Genomic DNA, 16,664 nt, shown 5'->3' with positions numbered 1-16,664 from the left:
TTGTCCCACAGGACCCCTCACTCATCTTTCTCGCAGTAAAACAACCCCTGTTTCTGCTTCAGTTTGTTCGGTATTAGTGGGGTTGGGGTCAAAGATGGCCCTTGTTTAATACCAAAATGGTAAAAATTTTTCTTAGACTAAAAACTAAGGTACAGCCTACTTTTCATGACGCTGCAAAATAATACATAATAGAGGCAAAGTTCGAAATTTCGATATACATATCGGGAACCTCCTGATACGCCCCTATAAGGGGTGTTTCGGGGTTTAACTCAGTTCAGGAGGTAGAAGGACCTTGGACCAACCCCTCTGACCCACAAAAAGAAAAAAAAAAAAAAAAAAGAGGGCTGATACAGCTCAATACGCCCCTATCAGCCAGACTGTATCGATATTTTGAACCTTGCATAGAGGAAGAACAAAAGCTATAAAATGGGTTGAGTCATATGATATGGGAACTGTCTTACTAATCCACATGAAATTACCCACAGTTCCAGTGATGGAAAGTCGACCATAAGATTAAGGCTATATTTCACCTCGGTAGTAGTTAGAATTATAAAACATTAAAATGTGACTATTCAGCTATTAGATTAAAACCAGACAACCATCTAGCTAAGACAATAAAAGTGCATTATATTTCTAGGTTTTGTTCAGTTGTTTGGCACTTTGGCATAGTTCTGCAAATGTTTTTTGCTGTATGTAGATAGGTCAAGTTGATGCCTGTTTGAAGGCTGTCTGCACCAAAATAGGCATAACTCTATGGAACTGCTGTTACCAATATATCTCTATGAATTGCAAAGTCTCCTGAAACGTTTCAACTTTCAAGGAAATATTAGCTGATTTTGTTGCTGCAGAGTATCTCCCAACTCCCAAGACGAGACCAGTCTCTCAAAGTCAAAGTGAACAGGAGGCTTGGATAAAACCATTCTTTAGCAGATTCATGCAAGGCAACATCATCTCTATAGTGGCTCAGTTCTCCATTGCAGCTCTTTGTTGGAAAGATAGCAAATAAGTCGCTTGAATTTTCACAGGATAGAACCCACAAGGAATAGTATGGAACTAAGCATAATAATTTAAGCTTGATTTCTTCTTAGCTTGGACCTGAATAATTCCTTCATTGAAATCTTCATGGGTTACCTGAATCACAACAAACATTGTGTTTTACGTCCAACCCCCATCAAAATGGTTTTATATAATTCAATGATAACACTACAAAGAAACTGAAAATACAATAACGAAATTCCATTACAAGGAAAAAAATGGTAATTGAAAGGGCAATGGTGTCAACTGCCATAAAGTGACAAGGACAAAAGAGAAATATCAAACATGGGTGACACACCACATAATTCTGGATGGACTGGGAAAACCGGATTGCAAATGTTAAGGGAAGCAGTATTATTACAAGGTATATTTTGACCAGGCATAGGTGGATAGCACAGACAGAAGTGTTATAGACCACCCAATTTTTGAATCCCAATCTACACTCAGACCCAGCAACACCAGCAATGCAAGGGTGACAAAGATAATGGGAAGAAAAAGGATAAACATTGATTACAATGACAGATATGACAAAGACGAGCAGGAACCACAGTGCTTCTGGGTCATTGTTTTAGATTTCATAAATCCATGAGTTTAGTGCAGGATTGATAGTAGTTAGTGAAGTGTCTCATGGCAGAAAACTACTGAAAAAGTGGACAAGGTGGAATGGGAAGGAATGAACCTCAGTTGCATCACGGCGAAGGGCTAGCATGCCAGCTTCTACACACACGGCTTTTAGTTGTGCCCCGTTGAAGTCATCTGTTGAACGAGCAAGCTCTTCAAAATTCACATCAGGACGCACATTCATTTTTCTTGAATGGATCTGTAATTCCATAGAAGAAAATGACTAAGTAGTGGAAAAGAGGATGCAGCACATATAGAATTGGAAAGAAACCAAGAGTACCTGCAGTATTCTGGCTCTTGCTTCTTCGGTTGGATGAGGGAACTCAATTTTGCGATCTAGTCGACCAGAACGCATAAGAGCAGGATCCAGAATATCAGCTCTATTGGTTGCTGCTATGACCTGTGTATTACCAAAATCCTAACCCTTAATATCACATTAAGCATTACTGATATGACAATATATACATTTATCCCCAGATAAAAGATACAAAAAATGAAAAATGATAATAAATTTGATCATTCAAGAAACTGACACAACATTGAGAATGGAAACATAATTACCATGCTTGGTCAATGAAGCCTTGGTCTGTAACAATAATTACTAAACTTCAAGTCAGAGCATTGTTTTTCTGATGATAATAAGGGGAATATGTCAGTAGGATTCTTGTGCAATTCTTTTGTGCGTCTTCCTTCCATACATGGATAAAGATTTTAGGATAACAGTATAACACCACAAATTCCACCAAACTCTTTCACAAAATGCCTACCCTGGAACAAGACCATCTTCTCAATGAAAAACAAGAAGTCCAATGACTTGGAATCAGCTCCAAAGCTTTTGGGTGAATGAACAATAGGGGAAGAGAAGGTGAATGGTCTCCCAAACAACTTTGCACATAGAAGGCACATCAAAATCAGAAATTATTTTCTCTCAGCAAAATGATAGGTCATTAGAAACTTGTTTCAGGCCATAAAAAATAAAGTCTTTTGATAAGCAAGTCTGAGATTTCATTCCAAAAACAGAGAGGAGGGCAAGTAGGGGTGTCAACGGTATTCGAAAATCCAATTTCGAATTTGAGATTCGACATAATTGAATCGAATTCGGATATGACCTGATTCGATTTGATAAATATCCGAATTCGAACGATTATTTAATTCTTATATATAATATATAAAATTTTTAAATGTTTTATATAATTTATATATAAAATAATTAAATTATATAAATAATTTATATATTTATATACTTTATATAAATAAAATATTTATTTTATATATTTATTAATTACCTAAAATAATTAATTAGTCGAATTCAAATCGAATCGAAATATTCAAATATTTAATTAGATTCGAATTTAAATATTAATTTTCAATATCCGTCGGATATCAAATCGAATTCGGATATCGAATTTTTTTAATCGGATTCGAATTCGAATATTACCTGATCTGATTCGAATCCGATCCGTTTACACCCCTAAGGGCAAGGCACCCTTATCTCAGATACAAAAGGATTTTATACATGTATACCTTTTGATAACCAACTATTAGGCCCCTGCATGTACTAAACAACACTACAAGTTCTAATACAAAACCCAGGTCATCCTTGAGACAAAGTAGAGAAAATTTTCATGTGAAAAGTATCACCATATATGTGCTATGGCAAGTTGTGAAAGCAACCTCCATCTGCTAACCTCCTATTCAGAAACCTTTTTCTTTTTTTATGCTAGGCAATCAGCAGTCTCTCCTAGTGTTTTAAAAGCGCTAGGCACAAAAAAAAAGTGCAAAAGACATTTTGCACCTCATGCTTGAGGAAGAATGTGAGGTGCACGCCTTTTTGGCATGAAATTAAAAAAAAAACAAAAAAAATCAAAATATATGTGAAGAATTTGCAAAAAAAAAAGAAAATAATATTAATTAAAAATATAAATTTTAATTTTAAACTAAATATTTTAAAAAGCTCATTAGCTCAAATTAAAATAAATAACCATAACATATAAAACATATTCAAAGCAAAAATGCAAATAATAAAATCAAATATAGCATATAAAACATATTCAAGTATGCCAAACTTTCAATTTCTCTATTTCTTTTCTAAATGCACCATTTCAAATAGATAACATGATGTTAAACATATTTAATTCCTAATTCTATGAGCCGCCTTTGTACCAAGCCCTTGAGGCAAGCCCAAATAAATCCATGTTAGGGTCTTAAATTCTTAATACCTAGCCCCCTCTACTCCTGGAAACCACGTCCTAATTCACCAAATGGTCCTTTGTCTCACCTAGTCCCCAAAGGAAGTCTCTCATGATTTTTTCTAATTTCTTAGCAACCCCTTCTAGAATACGAAAGGTAGACAAAGTACAATGTTTGATTAAAGAAGGCTCTTACTGATCATCTAGGAAAGCACGATGTTCGAATTGTCTTTAAATGTAAATCTGATAGAAAAATGCAGATTATAGCAGAAAAGAAAGAGAGAGAAAAGAAGATGGAAAAGAAGAGAAAGTAGAGGTGTAAATCGGGCCGTGTCAGGACGGAACGCGAGCCGTGCTCGGCCCGACACGATGGTCCGGGCCATGCTGGGCCTGGGGTTCAGCCTAGTCTCTCTACACATAAAATAAATAAAACACTGCTTCAACATAAAACAAATACTAGGGCCCATTCGGCCTAGTCTCTCTACATCTTTCAAAATTGCTCAATCATAAAATATACATTTTGTTTTCTTATTTACTTCAATGGCAGGAGGAATAGAACCTTTGGTCTTGGATTAAATCCCATATACTTTGCTTATGGATGCCTCAAGTAAATGATCAGGTCATAAAGAAATAATGCATTTTGTACATGAACAATTCAAGGGTTGTCCAAAATCCAGGCTGTCAGCATTCATGATTGTGTTCCTCTTGTCCAAGAATTGTTATAGATCTTAGGAAGAAGCCAAGACAGTATACTCAGGTTTAGGAAGTCTAATATATAATACATGCTCTCAAGGCAGAAACAAGCGCCATAAAATTATCTCATGAAGAACATTTTAAAAATTAAAATGATTAGAAAACTGTTAATATGAACTACTAACAAGGAACATTAGAAAAATAATGCAAGTTTCATATCCATCATAAATAACTTCCACTGATGATAGAAAATCAAACACTACAAAGCATAGAATTACAAACCTTTATCCTGTCATCACTGCTAAAACCATCAAGCTGGTTAAGTAACTCCAACATTGTTCGTTGCACCTCCCTATCCCCGCTTACTTCACTACAATAAAGAAGAGCAGAAGATCAATCACATCTTAGCAGGACTATTGAAAAAACAAGAAAAGGTTAACAGTCTGTATCTATCTCATACAACATCTGGATATCAAACATAATTGATTTAATGGAGAGAGAGAAAAAGAGAGACCCAAAGCATTGCAAGGGAACTTGAATCACTCGAGTTTTATTGGAACCACTCCATAAAGCAGACATGCAAAGGAAATCAACATTCAAATTTCATTCATTCATCTATTGCAATAATAAGACAAGAGAACAAACTGTAGGTGGAAAGGTTTAGGATGGAACACTGTTCGCTATAATTACAATGGTGGCACCAGACCCTGTAGTAAGACTAACATCTATAACTCCCTCCCTAATAATGACTAGACTAATTACTCCTACTGATTGAATCCCACTACTAATAAACTAAAATACCAAAATACCCTTACAGCCAAACCAGATAAACTCCCAAGAATTATCACTTTGCCAAACCAGAACTTGCTTATTAGTTTCTGCTTTTACATCTAGAGTATATCTTCCGATACAGAGATTTTTTTCTTTCTTTTCATTTTATATAAGCTCTTCAAATGCATAGGATGATATCCATCATCTCTCCTCAAAGTGAAAGAACTCATCCCTGACGAGTTGAAGACATGGTACCACTCACAGAGATTGAGGTTGAGACATTGTAAGTTGTAACTCTTTAGCCATAACCTATGTACATTTTGACAGAGGTTAGTTCTTCTGCTTCACAAGAAACTTTTGTTAGCCCCTAACTTGTAGAAATCAGCTTGCCTTCAAGAATATCTTCAGGCACATGAATAGGAGATGAAACTGAAAGCAAGTTGAGCAATGGAGTGGAAAATGGACTGGATAAAAGCAAGCTGGGCAAGGGAATCTAGATTACTAGCAGTCATGGGGAACTCCCCATTCAGATGGGATAGAAGATTAGTTAATATCCTAGCAGATTCCCTGGATAGGCCTGGGTCCAAAAGGAGAGTGTTGTATTTGGGATCTACTTTTCCAGAATAAATTATCAAAGGGTGTATAAGGGAACTATAGATAGGTTTTTCCTTGAAAGGAAAAAAAAGAAAAAAAGGTTTTGGTCCATCACCCAAAATAGGCATTGGAACTATCTTCTTGGCAATCTTGTAAGGAACTAGACTTCCATACTTTTCTATGGAACTGATACATAAAAATTCTATTTCAGCAAGTACACCAGACACAATATTTGGCTGCAAAGACTATTCTTTATCAAGGTCATAAATGTTTTGACCCATCATTCAAAATCAACATCATTCATCTATTAATCCTCAGAGAAACAATGCTTCAAAAGATTGTAATCGTAAGAAATGCTTAGAGAATTGCAAAAGAATAAAAAAGGAACAAGACATACCTATCAAACCGCTTAGTTCCAATGGCATCAATCTCATCTATAAATATAATGCAAGGTGATTTCTCCTTTGCAAGTTGAAAAGCATCACGAACAAGTTTGGCTCCATCTCCAATGAACATCTGAACATTTTCCAAGTCAAAAGAAAAAAAAAATGAGGAATAGCATATACTTAAACATCAAAAAGAAACCAACCCATAGAAATTATCCAGATACTGTAGCACCAAAATGCTCAAGGGACTACCTAGAGACAGAACAGGAAAAAAAATAAAAAGCCAAATGGAATGATGGAATCAATTGACATGTACAAAGGGGAAAAATCATGTAATGTTGTAGCAGCCTAGCAGGAGAAAAGATAGGCATATGTCTAATTTCAGTTTATGAGAAATAGAGATAAAAAAGAAAGAAATGTTGACTAAATGCTTCTTTCAAGGAGAAGATCAGCTAGTTGCATCATATACTATCCTAGAGTACCAACGGTAAATGAAATTCAGGAGAACTTTGTCAAAAAGCAGGCAATCCACCACAAAGGAAATGTGTATAATAATCCAGGTTTTACAAATCAAAATGAATCAATTATAAGATCCAAGATCACAAATACCAAGTAGGAAAAAGTGAAAAAAACTTACATACTCTGTTCCTTAAAAAATCCTTCTTGTTCTTTTTTCTTTTGCTTACTCTGTTAAAAGCTCAATATAAAAACTCATTCTTCATTGAAAATAGAAAAAAGTTAGAGTTAAATCAAATTTCACAAGGAAAAGTATAAAGAACAAAGTAGAATGATTTTTTAAGCCATCATCACCTACAACATTAATGAAAAACAAGAATAACAGATTAATGAATCTAAAAACTGAAATCCTATATTTTCACGAAAGAAATAAAATTTTCTATAAGAACTTTACTATGAAAAAATTCTAGATGAACTAAATTGATGAAAACTTATCATCATTAGGCACATTGCAGCATTGCAAACAAATGGCTGGTCTTGATATCAACTGGGAGAGGACCAGCATAATAATAAAATAAAATTTCCTACTTACATGTATTTTAAACCACATACAGATAAGTATCCTTAAATGAAAGTAAATAAACAGAACATACTCCTGATTTGTTAATGTTGAAAATCAAATAACCTTTTGACAATGAGGATTATTAACTCTAAATGAGAAGGAAGTAATTAATTCTTCGAAGTTAATAATGAGAAAGCAATACTCTATTTGCAACAGAACAAACATAAGATAACAGATCGCCAACAGTAAGGAGAGAATGCTTGAAGAACATAAACAGCATCAGCAACATTTTAGCCTTTTCTTTATGGTAGAACAATGACCTGAACCAACTGTGGACCAGCTAACTTCAAAAATGTAGCATTTGTCTGTGCTGCACATGCACGAGCCATTAATGTTTTTCCTGTTCCAGGAGGCCCATACAAAAGCACTCCTTTTGGAGGACGAATTCCTAATTTCTGAAACCTCTCTTTGTGGGTCATGGGTAAAACAATGGCCTCAACAAGTTCTTGTATCTGCCAGAACAAACAAATAGGCCTCATCAAATAAAACAAAACATTAGATTGACACAAAATAGGCCAAAATATTTAATATTTAGCATTCCCTATATTTTTTATGAGCTGCTTGGACACAAAGAACTTCATTGCATTTTTGGAAGAAAAGTCCTGGGTACTATATGATGCCCTTTTTATATTCCAACACTTGAACCAGCAATTTTTTTCAAAGTCCATACAACTAAATAGGAATGAGCACCAGTTAAGAGGCTTACAGATTACAATAAAACAAATTAACAAATCCAACTTTATATTTTGTTCCTAATATGTTAAATTTCATTGACAAGTCTCCCTAGATGCACTATAACCACCCATCCAGTGCCCTGTTGGGCCTACCATACTAACTATTACTATTATCATTATTTGTAAAAGATTCCATAATAAGTAACCAAGTGCAGATTCTAGAAACCTCTAATTTTCAAAGTAAATCAAAATGCTGTTATAATATAGTGCTGGAAGCCTGGAACAGTGCCTTAGTCATGAATCTTTTAGCCTATTGACATGTGGGACTAGGATAGATAGAGATTGCACCAAGTGCCATAGCTCCAAACTGGTCTCTTGCTGATCCTAGTATAGCCCATCATTAATCTTAAGAACTAGGAAAGAGAACTCCTATTACCAAATAAACATACACAAACAAATCTACGCATACATCTAGTAGCTCAAAAGGCATTCATTTACCTGCTTTTCAAGGCCACCAATATCATTATAATCTTCAGTTGGTTTTTCATCAACCTCCATTGCCTTTACACGTGAATCATATTCAGAAGGAAGAGTATCTAAAATCAAGTAGCTGTCTTTATTAACACCAACTAAATCGCCAGGTTTAAGCTTATCCGGATCAACAAGTCCAACAACTGGCAGAAAGATTGTCTACATTCAAGAATTGACTGTATAAGAACCTGAATAACCTCCAAATGAAGAATTGTCTACAACTCGGGAACATACTACCATGCAGAATATAGTAAAATGTTATAGGCATACTGTAGTAAACTATGTATATTCTCTAACAGTAATAGAAGGTGTCTGACACATCCAAGTTCAGGAAAATCTAAACACAACTGTACAGTTTAATTCATATAATACAAGGATATTTTCCAAAATAATTAGGTTCATGTAAATTAGCAATAGCAATATAAAAAAATAAAAAAAAAGAACATCCATAGAAGGTGTTTTGGACCCCCCCCACTGGCCGGTTTTTTAAAACTAAACATTGATGGGAGTAGTCGGGGGAATCCTGGACAATCGGGGATTGGAGGTGTGTTTAGGGATGAGAATGGGCTTGTTTCAGCCATGTTTTCAGGCCCAATTGGAGTGGGTGATTCTCTCAGGGCTGAGATTTTTGCAGTTCTAGGAGTCCAAAGAGCCAAGGAGATGAATATAAGAAAACTCATCATTGAAGGGGACTCGGTGGTGGTGGTAGGGTGGCTGAATAAAGAAATAGCAGTTTATGGATGTACAGTAATAAGAGGAGGAAATTTAGATGGCTGGTTCAAGAAATGGAAATCAAGATCAGCTGGGTGAAAAGATCAGCTAACTCCTTTGCTGATGGGTTAGCTAAGCAAGGAGTTGAGAGGGAGTTAATTTTTTGGGCACAACTGTAATTTTTTCCTTTTTCTGTTCTTGGGAGCTCAAGCTCCAGTTGGAAGATAAGAAAGTTTATCTTCATCCTTGTAATATTTTTGTGATTAATTAGTGAAATGTGGTTATTGATAAAAAAAAAAGAACACCCGTAGAAGGTTATTTGCATGGAATCTATGAAATATGATATCTGGATACCTGCACATGCCTAACATACCAGTAAGCCTGTTATGGGCCAGGCTTCGGGCTTACACTGCTTTGGGCCGGGGCCATTCAAATTTTAGCAGAAGCTAAGCCCAAGCCCAGCCCATGAACAGGTCTACATACCAGTATCAGATGCAATACATACCCAACATGACATGGATAGCATAGACAATTGTAGTGTACACTAACACTTGAAATATATAAAACAATATGTTTAAATAAACCACATTATACAAAATATATATTTTAGAAGCTTAATTAAATTTGGCAAAAAATATGAATTCCAATAAAAAAGATAAATGAGAAACCTCAAAGCATTGTTACGTATATCCCAACATCTCTCTCTCTCTGAGTGGGAAGAAGGACTGGGGTGAACGTTACATATGATATCATAATATTTTGTGAAGGGGATGACAGGCAAAAAGTGAGGAACCTCAAAGCATTGTTACAACACTTTGGGAAAGTCTCCAATTTGAAGATAAACCTGGATAAGAGTTGTGTGGTAGGTGTTAATATGAATGAGGGGATTCTTCAGTTTGTGGCAGATTGTTTAGGTTGTCCCGTCTCTTCTTGTGGCCCTTGTAGTACATAGGTCTCCCTCTAGGGGCTAACCCAAAAGAGAGTAGTTTTTGGACCCTAGTTATGGAAAAGTTTGAGAAAAGATTAGCTTATTGGAAAAAGAACTACATCTCCATAGGGGGTATAGTGACTTTATTGAGAGCTACCCTAGCAAACCTACCGGTCTATTTTTTCTCCATTTTTAGGATTCCTAATAGGGAGGCTAAGAAGTTGGAGAGATTAATGGGAACTTTTCTTAATGAGCCAGGGGAGGAAAAGAAAGATCACCTAATCAACTAGGAAATAGTTTGTAGGAGTAAAGAGGAAGGTGGACTGGGATTAGGACGGTTAACTCTAAAGAATAAAGCTTTCTTAGGAAAATGGTTGTGGAGGTGGCCTAGAGAAAGGGAGAGGTTGTGGCATGAAGTGATAGCTAGTATACATGGCAAACTAGAAAATGAATGGGATGTGGGTGTATCACGTCAAGCTACGTTGGCATCTCCTTGGAAAGCAATCCAAAGTATCCTCCCTCAATTTCCCAACTTTGTCAAGTATGATGCCAATTCTGGTAACTCTGATTTATTTTGGGAAGACACTTGGGTGGGTACCGTTGCCCTTAAAGACCAATTCCCGTCTCTCTATTCTCTTTCCCTTTACAAGGAAAAAGCTATCTCCCATTTTCACCCTCTTCCTTAAATTTGGACTTTGGCTTTCGGAGAGGTCTGAGGAATGATGAACTTAACAGTGTTTCAGATCTGTTGTCTCTTCTTGGCAGTGTCTTTCTGGACCCTCTTAGTCTGGATGTGAGATTATGGTCCCCTCATCCAAAAGGTTTCTTCACTTGTGCTTCCTTTTATAAGTCCCTTTGCCCTTCCCTAGGACAGTAGGGTTTTCTAACCAAGGAGATATGGTCTAGACTAGTTCCACCTAAAATTATTATTTTCTGCTGGGAGGTGTTTTATAGAAAGATTAATACCTTGGACTACTTGCAGAAGAAAAGGCCTTTCATGTGTTTGTCCCCTGACTGGTGTGTACTTTGCAGGGCTAGTGGTGAGGATTGCTCCCCCTTACTTGTATCTTGTTCCTTTTCTAGTGCTATTTGGAATTGGATTTTTTTCTTTGTTTGGGTGCAAGTGGAATCTGTCCACAGACTTGAGTCAACTGTTCTATCCTTCCTTTTTTGTGTGACCTACAAAAAAAGGAAAAATGATGTGAAGGTGTATTAGAGCAGCCGCCTTGTGGACAATCTGGGAAGAAAGGAATGAAAGGGTATTCAAGGAAAAGGAAAGAAGCATTAAGGCTGTTGAGGATTGTATCTTGACTAAGGCCATTCATTGGTTAAGAACTATAGACTTCTTTCATACATTTCCCCTTGATAATATTTGGAGAAACTGAATGCGGTGGCTAACAGCCATACAAGGAAGGACAAAGAATTTACAGTGTGGATGCCTTCGCCTAAAAGATGGGCAAAAGCTGAACTTTGATGGAAGCAGCCAAGGAAACCCAGGCCCATCGAGGATAGGAGGGGTGCTGAGAGATAAGGAGAGTAACATCTTAGCATTGTTTTCAGGCCCCGTGGGAATAGGAGACTCCAATAGAGCTGAGATTTTAGCGACGGTACAAGGTATTGAGATTGCAAAACAATTAGGAGTTCAGCACTTGGTAGTTGAAGGAGACTCTAAGATTGTTGTGGGATGGCTGACAGACCCAGCTTCAGCTATGTGGCGACACAGAGACTTATTAAGGAAAGCCAACTGGCTCACAAGAAACATGACTGTTACCTCTCTTTGGGTGGGAAGATCAGCAAATACCTTAGTGGATGGATTAGCTAAGCAACGGGCTTCAAGGGAACATTTATTTTGGGCTGCTCTGTAATTTTATTTCTGGTTATTTCTGTTTCTAATTTGATGTAATACTTTGTTAGAAGAGGTAACAGCTCGTAACTCTTCTTGGGTTTCTTGTATTGCCTTATTTTTCTGGATTAATGAATTATCTTCATTCATAAAAAAAAAACATGATGTCATTGTTACATGTACAGATAGATACCTGAAACAGATCTTTCTACCAACTTTTATCAACTTGTGCACCCACCATGTGAAACATTTAAAGTAAAATTGATACTATGCAAATTACAAGCATGTGTACTAATTTTATCCAAAACAAATAATATAGGCGGTATAGTTGAACCAAAATACCAGAATAACATGTTCCAATTTGCCCTTTTGTCCCTTTTGAATCAGTGTGGGATTTTCTTAAGTATGAAGGATAAAGCTTGTATACAAATCCATATTGTTAAAAAAAGTATGTGTAGTGTTAGCTTTACTGCCATATGAAAAGAAAATAGTTGCTTCCATGAGCTATGAGATCTCCCATCCAGAAATAAAAGAAATTTGTGGCAGTGTTGAGGCCAATGAATTCTTTGAGAATGAAGACAGACAGAAAAAGAAGGGACCTAATGACAGTTGTGCCTATTCAGCTATTCTTGCCTTCAAAGTGCAGCTTTTTTCTTTCAGCCAATATGATTTGAGACTTCAGCAATTGTAAAAACTGTCATTCTCACGGACATATGTCGTTCATGATTTAAAGGTGATGGTTAATAACATACTATGCTGTTATTGTACAATTGAATTCATCCTTAATCACATCCATTGTCTGAAGAAAAACACAGATCCTTAAAATAAAAACAGTTTATCAAGGATATTTTTCATCTAAAGGGCCCTTAATAATGTTGGTAGGGATAGAAACATGCACAGCATCTTATCATATAACTGACTCCATCCATAACCCACCAATTGTCTCAAAGAATAGATATATCCTCAAAAAGAAAATGGTTGGTCAAGACTCGTTTAAAAGGTCCAATCATGTTGAAAACGAAAGAAACATGGACAGAAAGTTACTGCAAGAGAAATTCAATTACATACAAGGGAAAAGTGTCATTGTACCTGACGGGTAGATGTCTTTAGCACAACACATTTCCCCTTCCTTTGTGAGTCCAGATCAACATTTGCACCATCCTCTTCAACCTCATCTTCTGGGTTCATCTCCAAAATCTTAAAAGACAAAAAGATCAATTGAGAGCCATCAGAAGAAATCTAGCAAAATGCGCATCCACACCATGCAACAGAGTCAATTAAGTATGAAAATGTAGATCCATGAAGCTCAAGTAAATGGCATATGAAATTTCAAGAAAAATATCAACATAACTGAAAGAAAATTCTATTATAAATACAAGAACCCAACAAAAGAAATGCTAGAACCATCTTTCCAAAAAAGCCAAGACCCATACATTTGACCCACAATGTCATGAAATAGCATACTATAATTCCTATTCCCAGGAACTTCGGTCTAAAGACTATGAGAAGATGTATTTTTGACAAAGTAACAATATTGGCATCATAAAGGGACTGATAGTTTGATGATAGAATTGCTATACAGCCATAGATGTTAGATCCTATACCTTATGTTATTTTTTAAGGATTTTACCATGTATTTGCAGCGGAGAGTTGGGATATATTTATGTGGATACTAGTGCGAACTGGCCCCATTTTCATGTATTAACAAGGAATTTGCCATATTCTTTTTATTTGGTTCACTAGATCAAATTAGCGGTTTCTGAGTGTTTAATGAGTCCGTTTAATACAATTTGTATTGCTACTAATTTTCATCAATGCAGGAGCTGGTTCTTCATTCGTTTTAAAACTTTTAGCAAGATGAAGTGAAAGTGTGACTCAAGGTTTCCGTTTACCCAATTATCGCATCATAGGTCAATATGAAAATCTTAAATAGGAGACCTTGGCCATTATAGGCACATCGAATAGAAACCAAAGCAACAATGAAGAGAAATGCCACCAAAACTGGATCTAATTTACGAAGCAAGCCCAAAAGAAAAATGCTTATGTAGAGATAGAAAGTCACTCACCTCAACAATGTTACCGACTAGGTAGGGGAGCTGTTTGTTGAGTTTGATCTTCTCCTGGTTCTCTTTAATCTTCTCCTTCACAGATTCTAACTCCAGATTCGTTCTCTGCAACTCTTCCTTCAGTGATCAAAGAAAATAAAGATAAAATCAGCAAGGAAAAAAACCCTTAAATTCCAGGAAACCAAAACTAGGAGGTAATCAGAAAGCTTCCCCACTTTGAGGACTCGAATTTCGTTGTCGAAAAGACGAGATGCCCTAACGATGTCGTCCAACGACATGGAAGCTAGTTGGTCATCTTCGAAACCACTGTCTTCGACCATTGCGGCAGCCATCGACAAAATAGACGATAGAAGGGAGGCCTCGGGGTTGCAGAGAGAAAACTTCCAAAAGTCGAAGTTCGTAAAAGAAATGATTTCTTTCTTTGCTAGCAAGAAAGAGAGCATTTAATTCGATTGAGTAAGGCTTCGTTTGGTTAAACTTCTGCTAGGAAAAACGATTTTAGTAAGAATGTATCGAGTCCATGTAAGCATTACTTATTTACTTCATCTTTTCTTTATTCTCCAAGAAGTTTTTTTCTTTTTTTGCATCTTAAAAATATATTTAAAAGTAATAAAAAATATTAGGAATTCAATCGTGATTAATTGCAAGAGATTTTAGAAATTTAATGGTCATTAATTGAAATATCTAGTAATTGTCTATTTTTTTAATTTATTATTTTGTTTTAGTTCAATGCTTTATTTAATTGTTGTTGCTGTTATTAGAGAGAATAAGAAAGATTTCATATAGTGTTCAATGATTAGAAATGACATATGATAGACTTCCTAAAGAGATAATAGGGTGGATCTTAGAAAAAAGAAAGGGGCCTAACTATATATATAGCAATAGGATTATGATATCTAAAAAAAATTAACCAATTAACTCATATCATAAATGTGGTAGCCAATCTAGTTTTATTTATCAAAATTCATGGGTGGTTTTTGATTGGTCAATACTCTTTCCATACCATGTGGATCATAGATTTTCCCATATGTTAAAACATCAATAGGACAGCCTTCGTTTACGTTCAACACTTAACCTTTATCTATTTGCATTGATCATATATAAATTGACTAAACACATTCAAAAGGAAGTTTTACGGTGTATGTATTTTTTGTAGGTGACATTATTTTAATTGATGAAACTAATGAAAGATTAAATTTAAAATGGGTAAATTACAAAGACCCTCATGTACTTTGTTTTGGGACAAAAACCCCCCTTGTACTTTGAACGTGAGACAAAGACCCCTCTTGACCATTAAGTCAGATGACAGAATATATTAAATTACCAAAATATCCCCACTAAACTTTTTCTATTTTATTTTATTTTTTTGCCCTTGTTCTCTTAAACCTATTTAATCTATTGTTTTCCCTTTCTTCTCTTCTTTTTCCTTCCCTCACAGTTCTCTCTCATTCTTTCTCTCTCCCAACTACCCTTGAAGAGGAATCGAGCCGCCTCCCCTGCAACACTTGCAATTGCAGAGGTAAGTTGAAATCAAAATACATTTGATGATAACAATCCTTTCGGGGTCGGGACCCTGAAGACCCCGTGCCGCTGTTAATCCTTCCTTCACCGATGGCGTTGCCACCCCACATAGATGCCTTCACCTCCCTCTCCGTTCAAAACTCTAATAAAGTAAACAAAAATAAAAAATAGAATAAAATAAAACGGGCTTGGTGAATGGTGAGTTGGTTCCTATTTTCACTCTCTCTATCCAATAACAGAAACGTAAGATAAAATCGCTGAGGTGGAAAAAACACATTATTGGATACTATGATAAAACTACACCGGACCAAGCTCCTCGATCGATGACTCCAGCTTTAGAAACCCTAAAAAGTGTAAATCAAGCTCGTCTGTCGTCTTGAGATTGCTTTTCGACATCTAAGTCGAGATTGAAATCTCAATTTGGAGCTTGGTTGATGTTTGATCTGGTACTGAAGAAAAGGGTTAAGTAGAACAGATCGGCTCTTATTTACTAGCTCCAACAGTTTGAATCGGATTTCTGTCCTCAGTTTCCATCTAAAGAAGCTCCATCTTCAACTGTAAATGCTGTTAATTTACACGTCACTACTTGGTTTTTAGTCATGGTGAGGCGTCATGAATGACTGCTCCCTGTTCACACGTTTTATGTACATTGTACAATTTTTATTTATTTTTTCATTTTATGCTGAAGTTTCTGCAATTTCACAGCTAGGAAAGCAGGCAGATGGAGAGACAGAGAGATCGAGATTGAATTAAATAGGCTCAATCCAGACGCTCTTAAGGGGAAGGGGAAGAAGAGAGACGGGGAGAGAGAGAGATGTGAATGAACGAAAGGGTAGTATCGAATGGTTGGGCAAGATGAGCAGTGTTTTTCTCGTCTAGTTATTACAAAGGTAGTATGGGGATTAAAAAATATTAACGGCTTTTTTCGATGGAAGACTAACGGAAGGGGGTCTTTGTCTCACAATCATAGTACAGGGGGGGTTTTGTTGCAAAACAAAGTATTGGAGGTCTTTGTCACAGACC

At 36.1% G+C, this 16,664-nt stretch overlaps 1 protein-coding gene across 1 annotated transcript; it reads right to left on the bottom strand.

Annotated features, from left to right (window-relative positions):
• Positions 1-491: 491 nt before the first annotated feature.
• On the bottom strand, positions 492-14,539 carry LOC104599705 (26S proteasome regulatory subunit 6A homolog). Its single transcript, XM_010262345.3, has 10 exons — positions 14,336-14,539; positions 14,121-14,237; positions 13,144-13,251; positions 8,540-8,731; positions 7,628-7,819; positions 6,301-6,419; positions 4,821-4,908; positions 1,937-2,056; positions 1,715-1,855; positions 492-1,131 (listed from the first exon to the last, which is right to left on the bottom strand). Exons 1-10 carry the CDS (start codon positions 14,450-14,452, stop codon positions 1,054-1,056), a joined length of 1,272 nt encoding a protein of 423 aa, XP_010260647.2. The 5' UTR covers positions 14,453-14,539; the 3' UTR covers positions 492-1,053.
• Between the last annotated feature and the right edge of the window lie 2,125 nt (positions 14,540-16,664).

This window comes from Nelumbo nucifera, chromosome 7 (assembly GCF_055504915.1).
Source record: "Nelumbo nucifera cultivar China Antique chromosome 7, China Antique-T2T, whole genome shotgun sequence".
Classification (NCBI taxonomy): Eukaryota; Viridiplantae; Streptophyta; class Magnoliopsida; order Proteales; family Nelumbonaceae; genus Nelumbo; species Nelumbo nucifera.
Note: the sequence above shows the minus strand (reverse complement) of the source record. Positions and strands in the feature narration are given on the sequence as shown.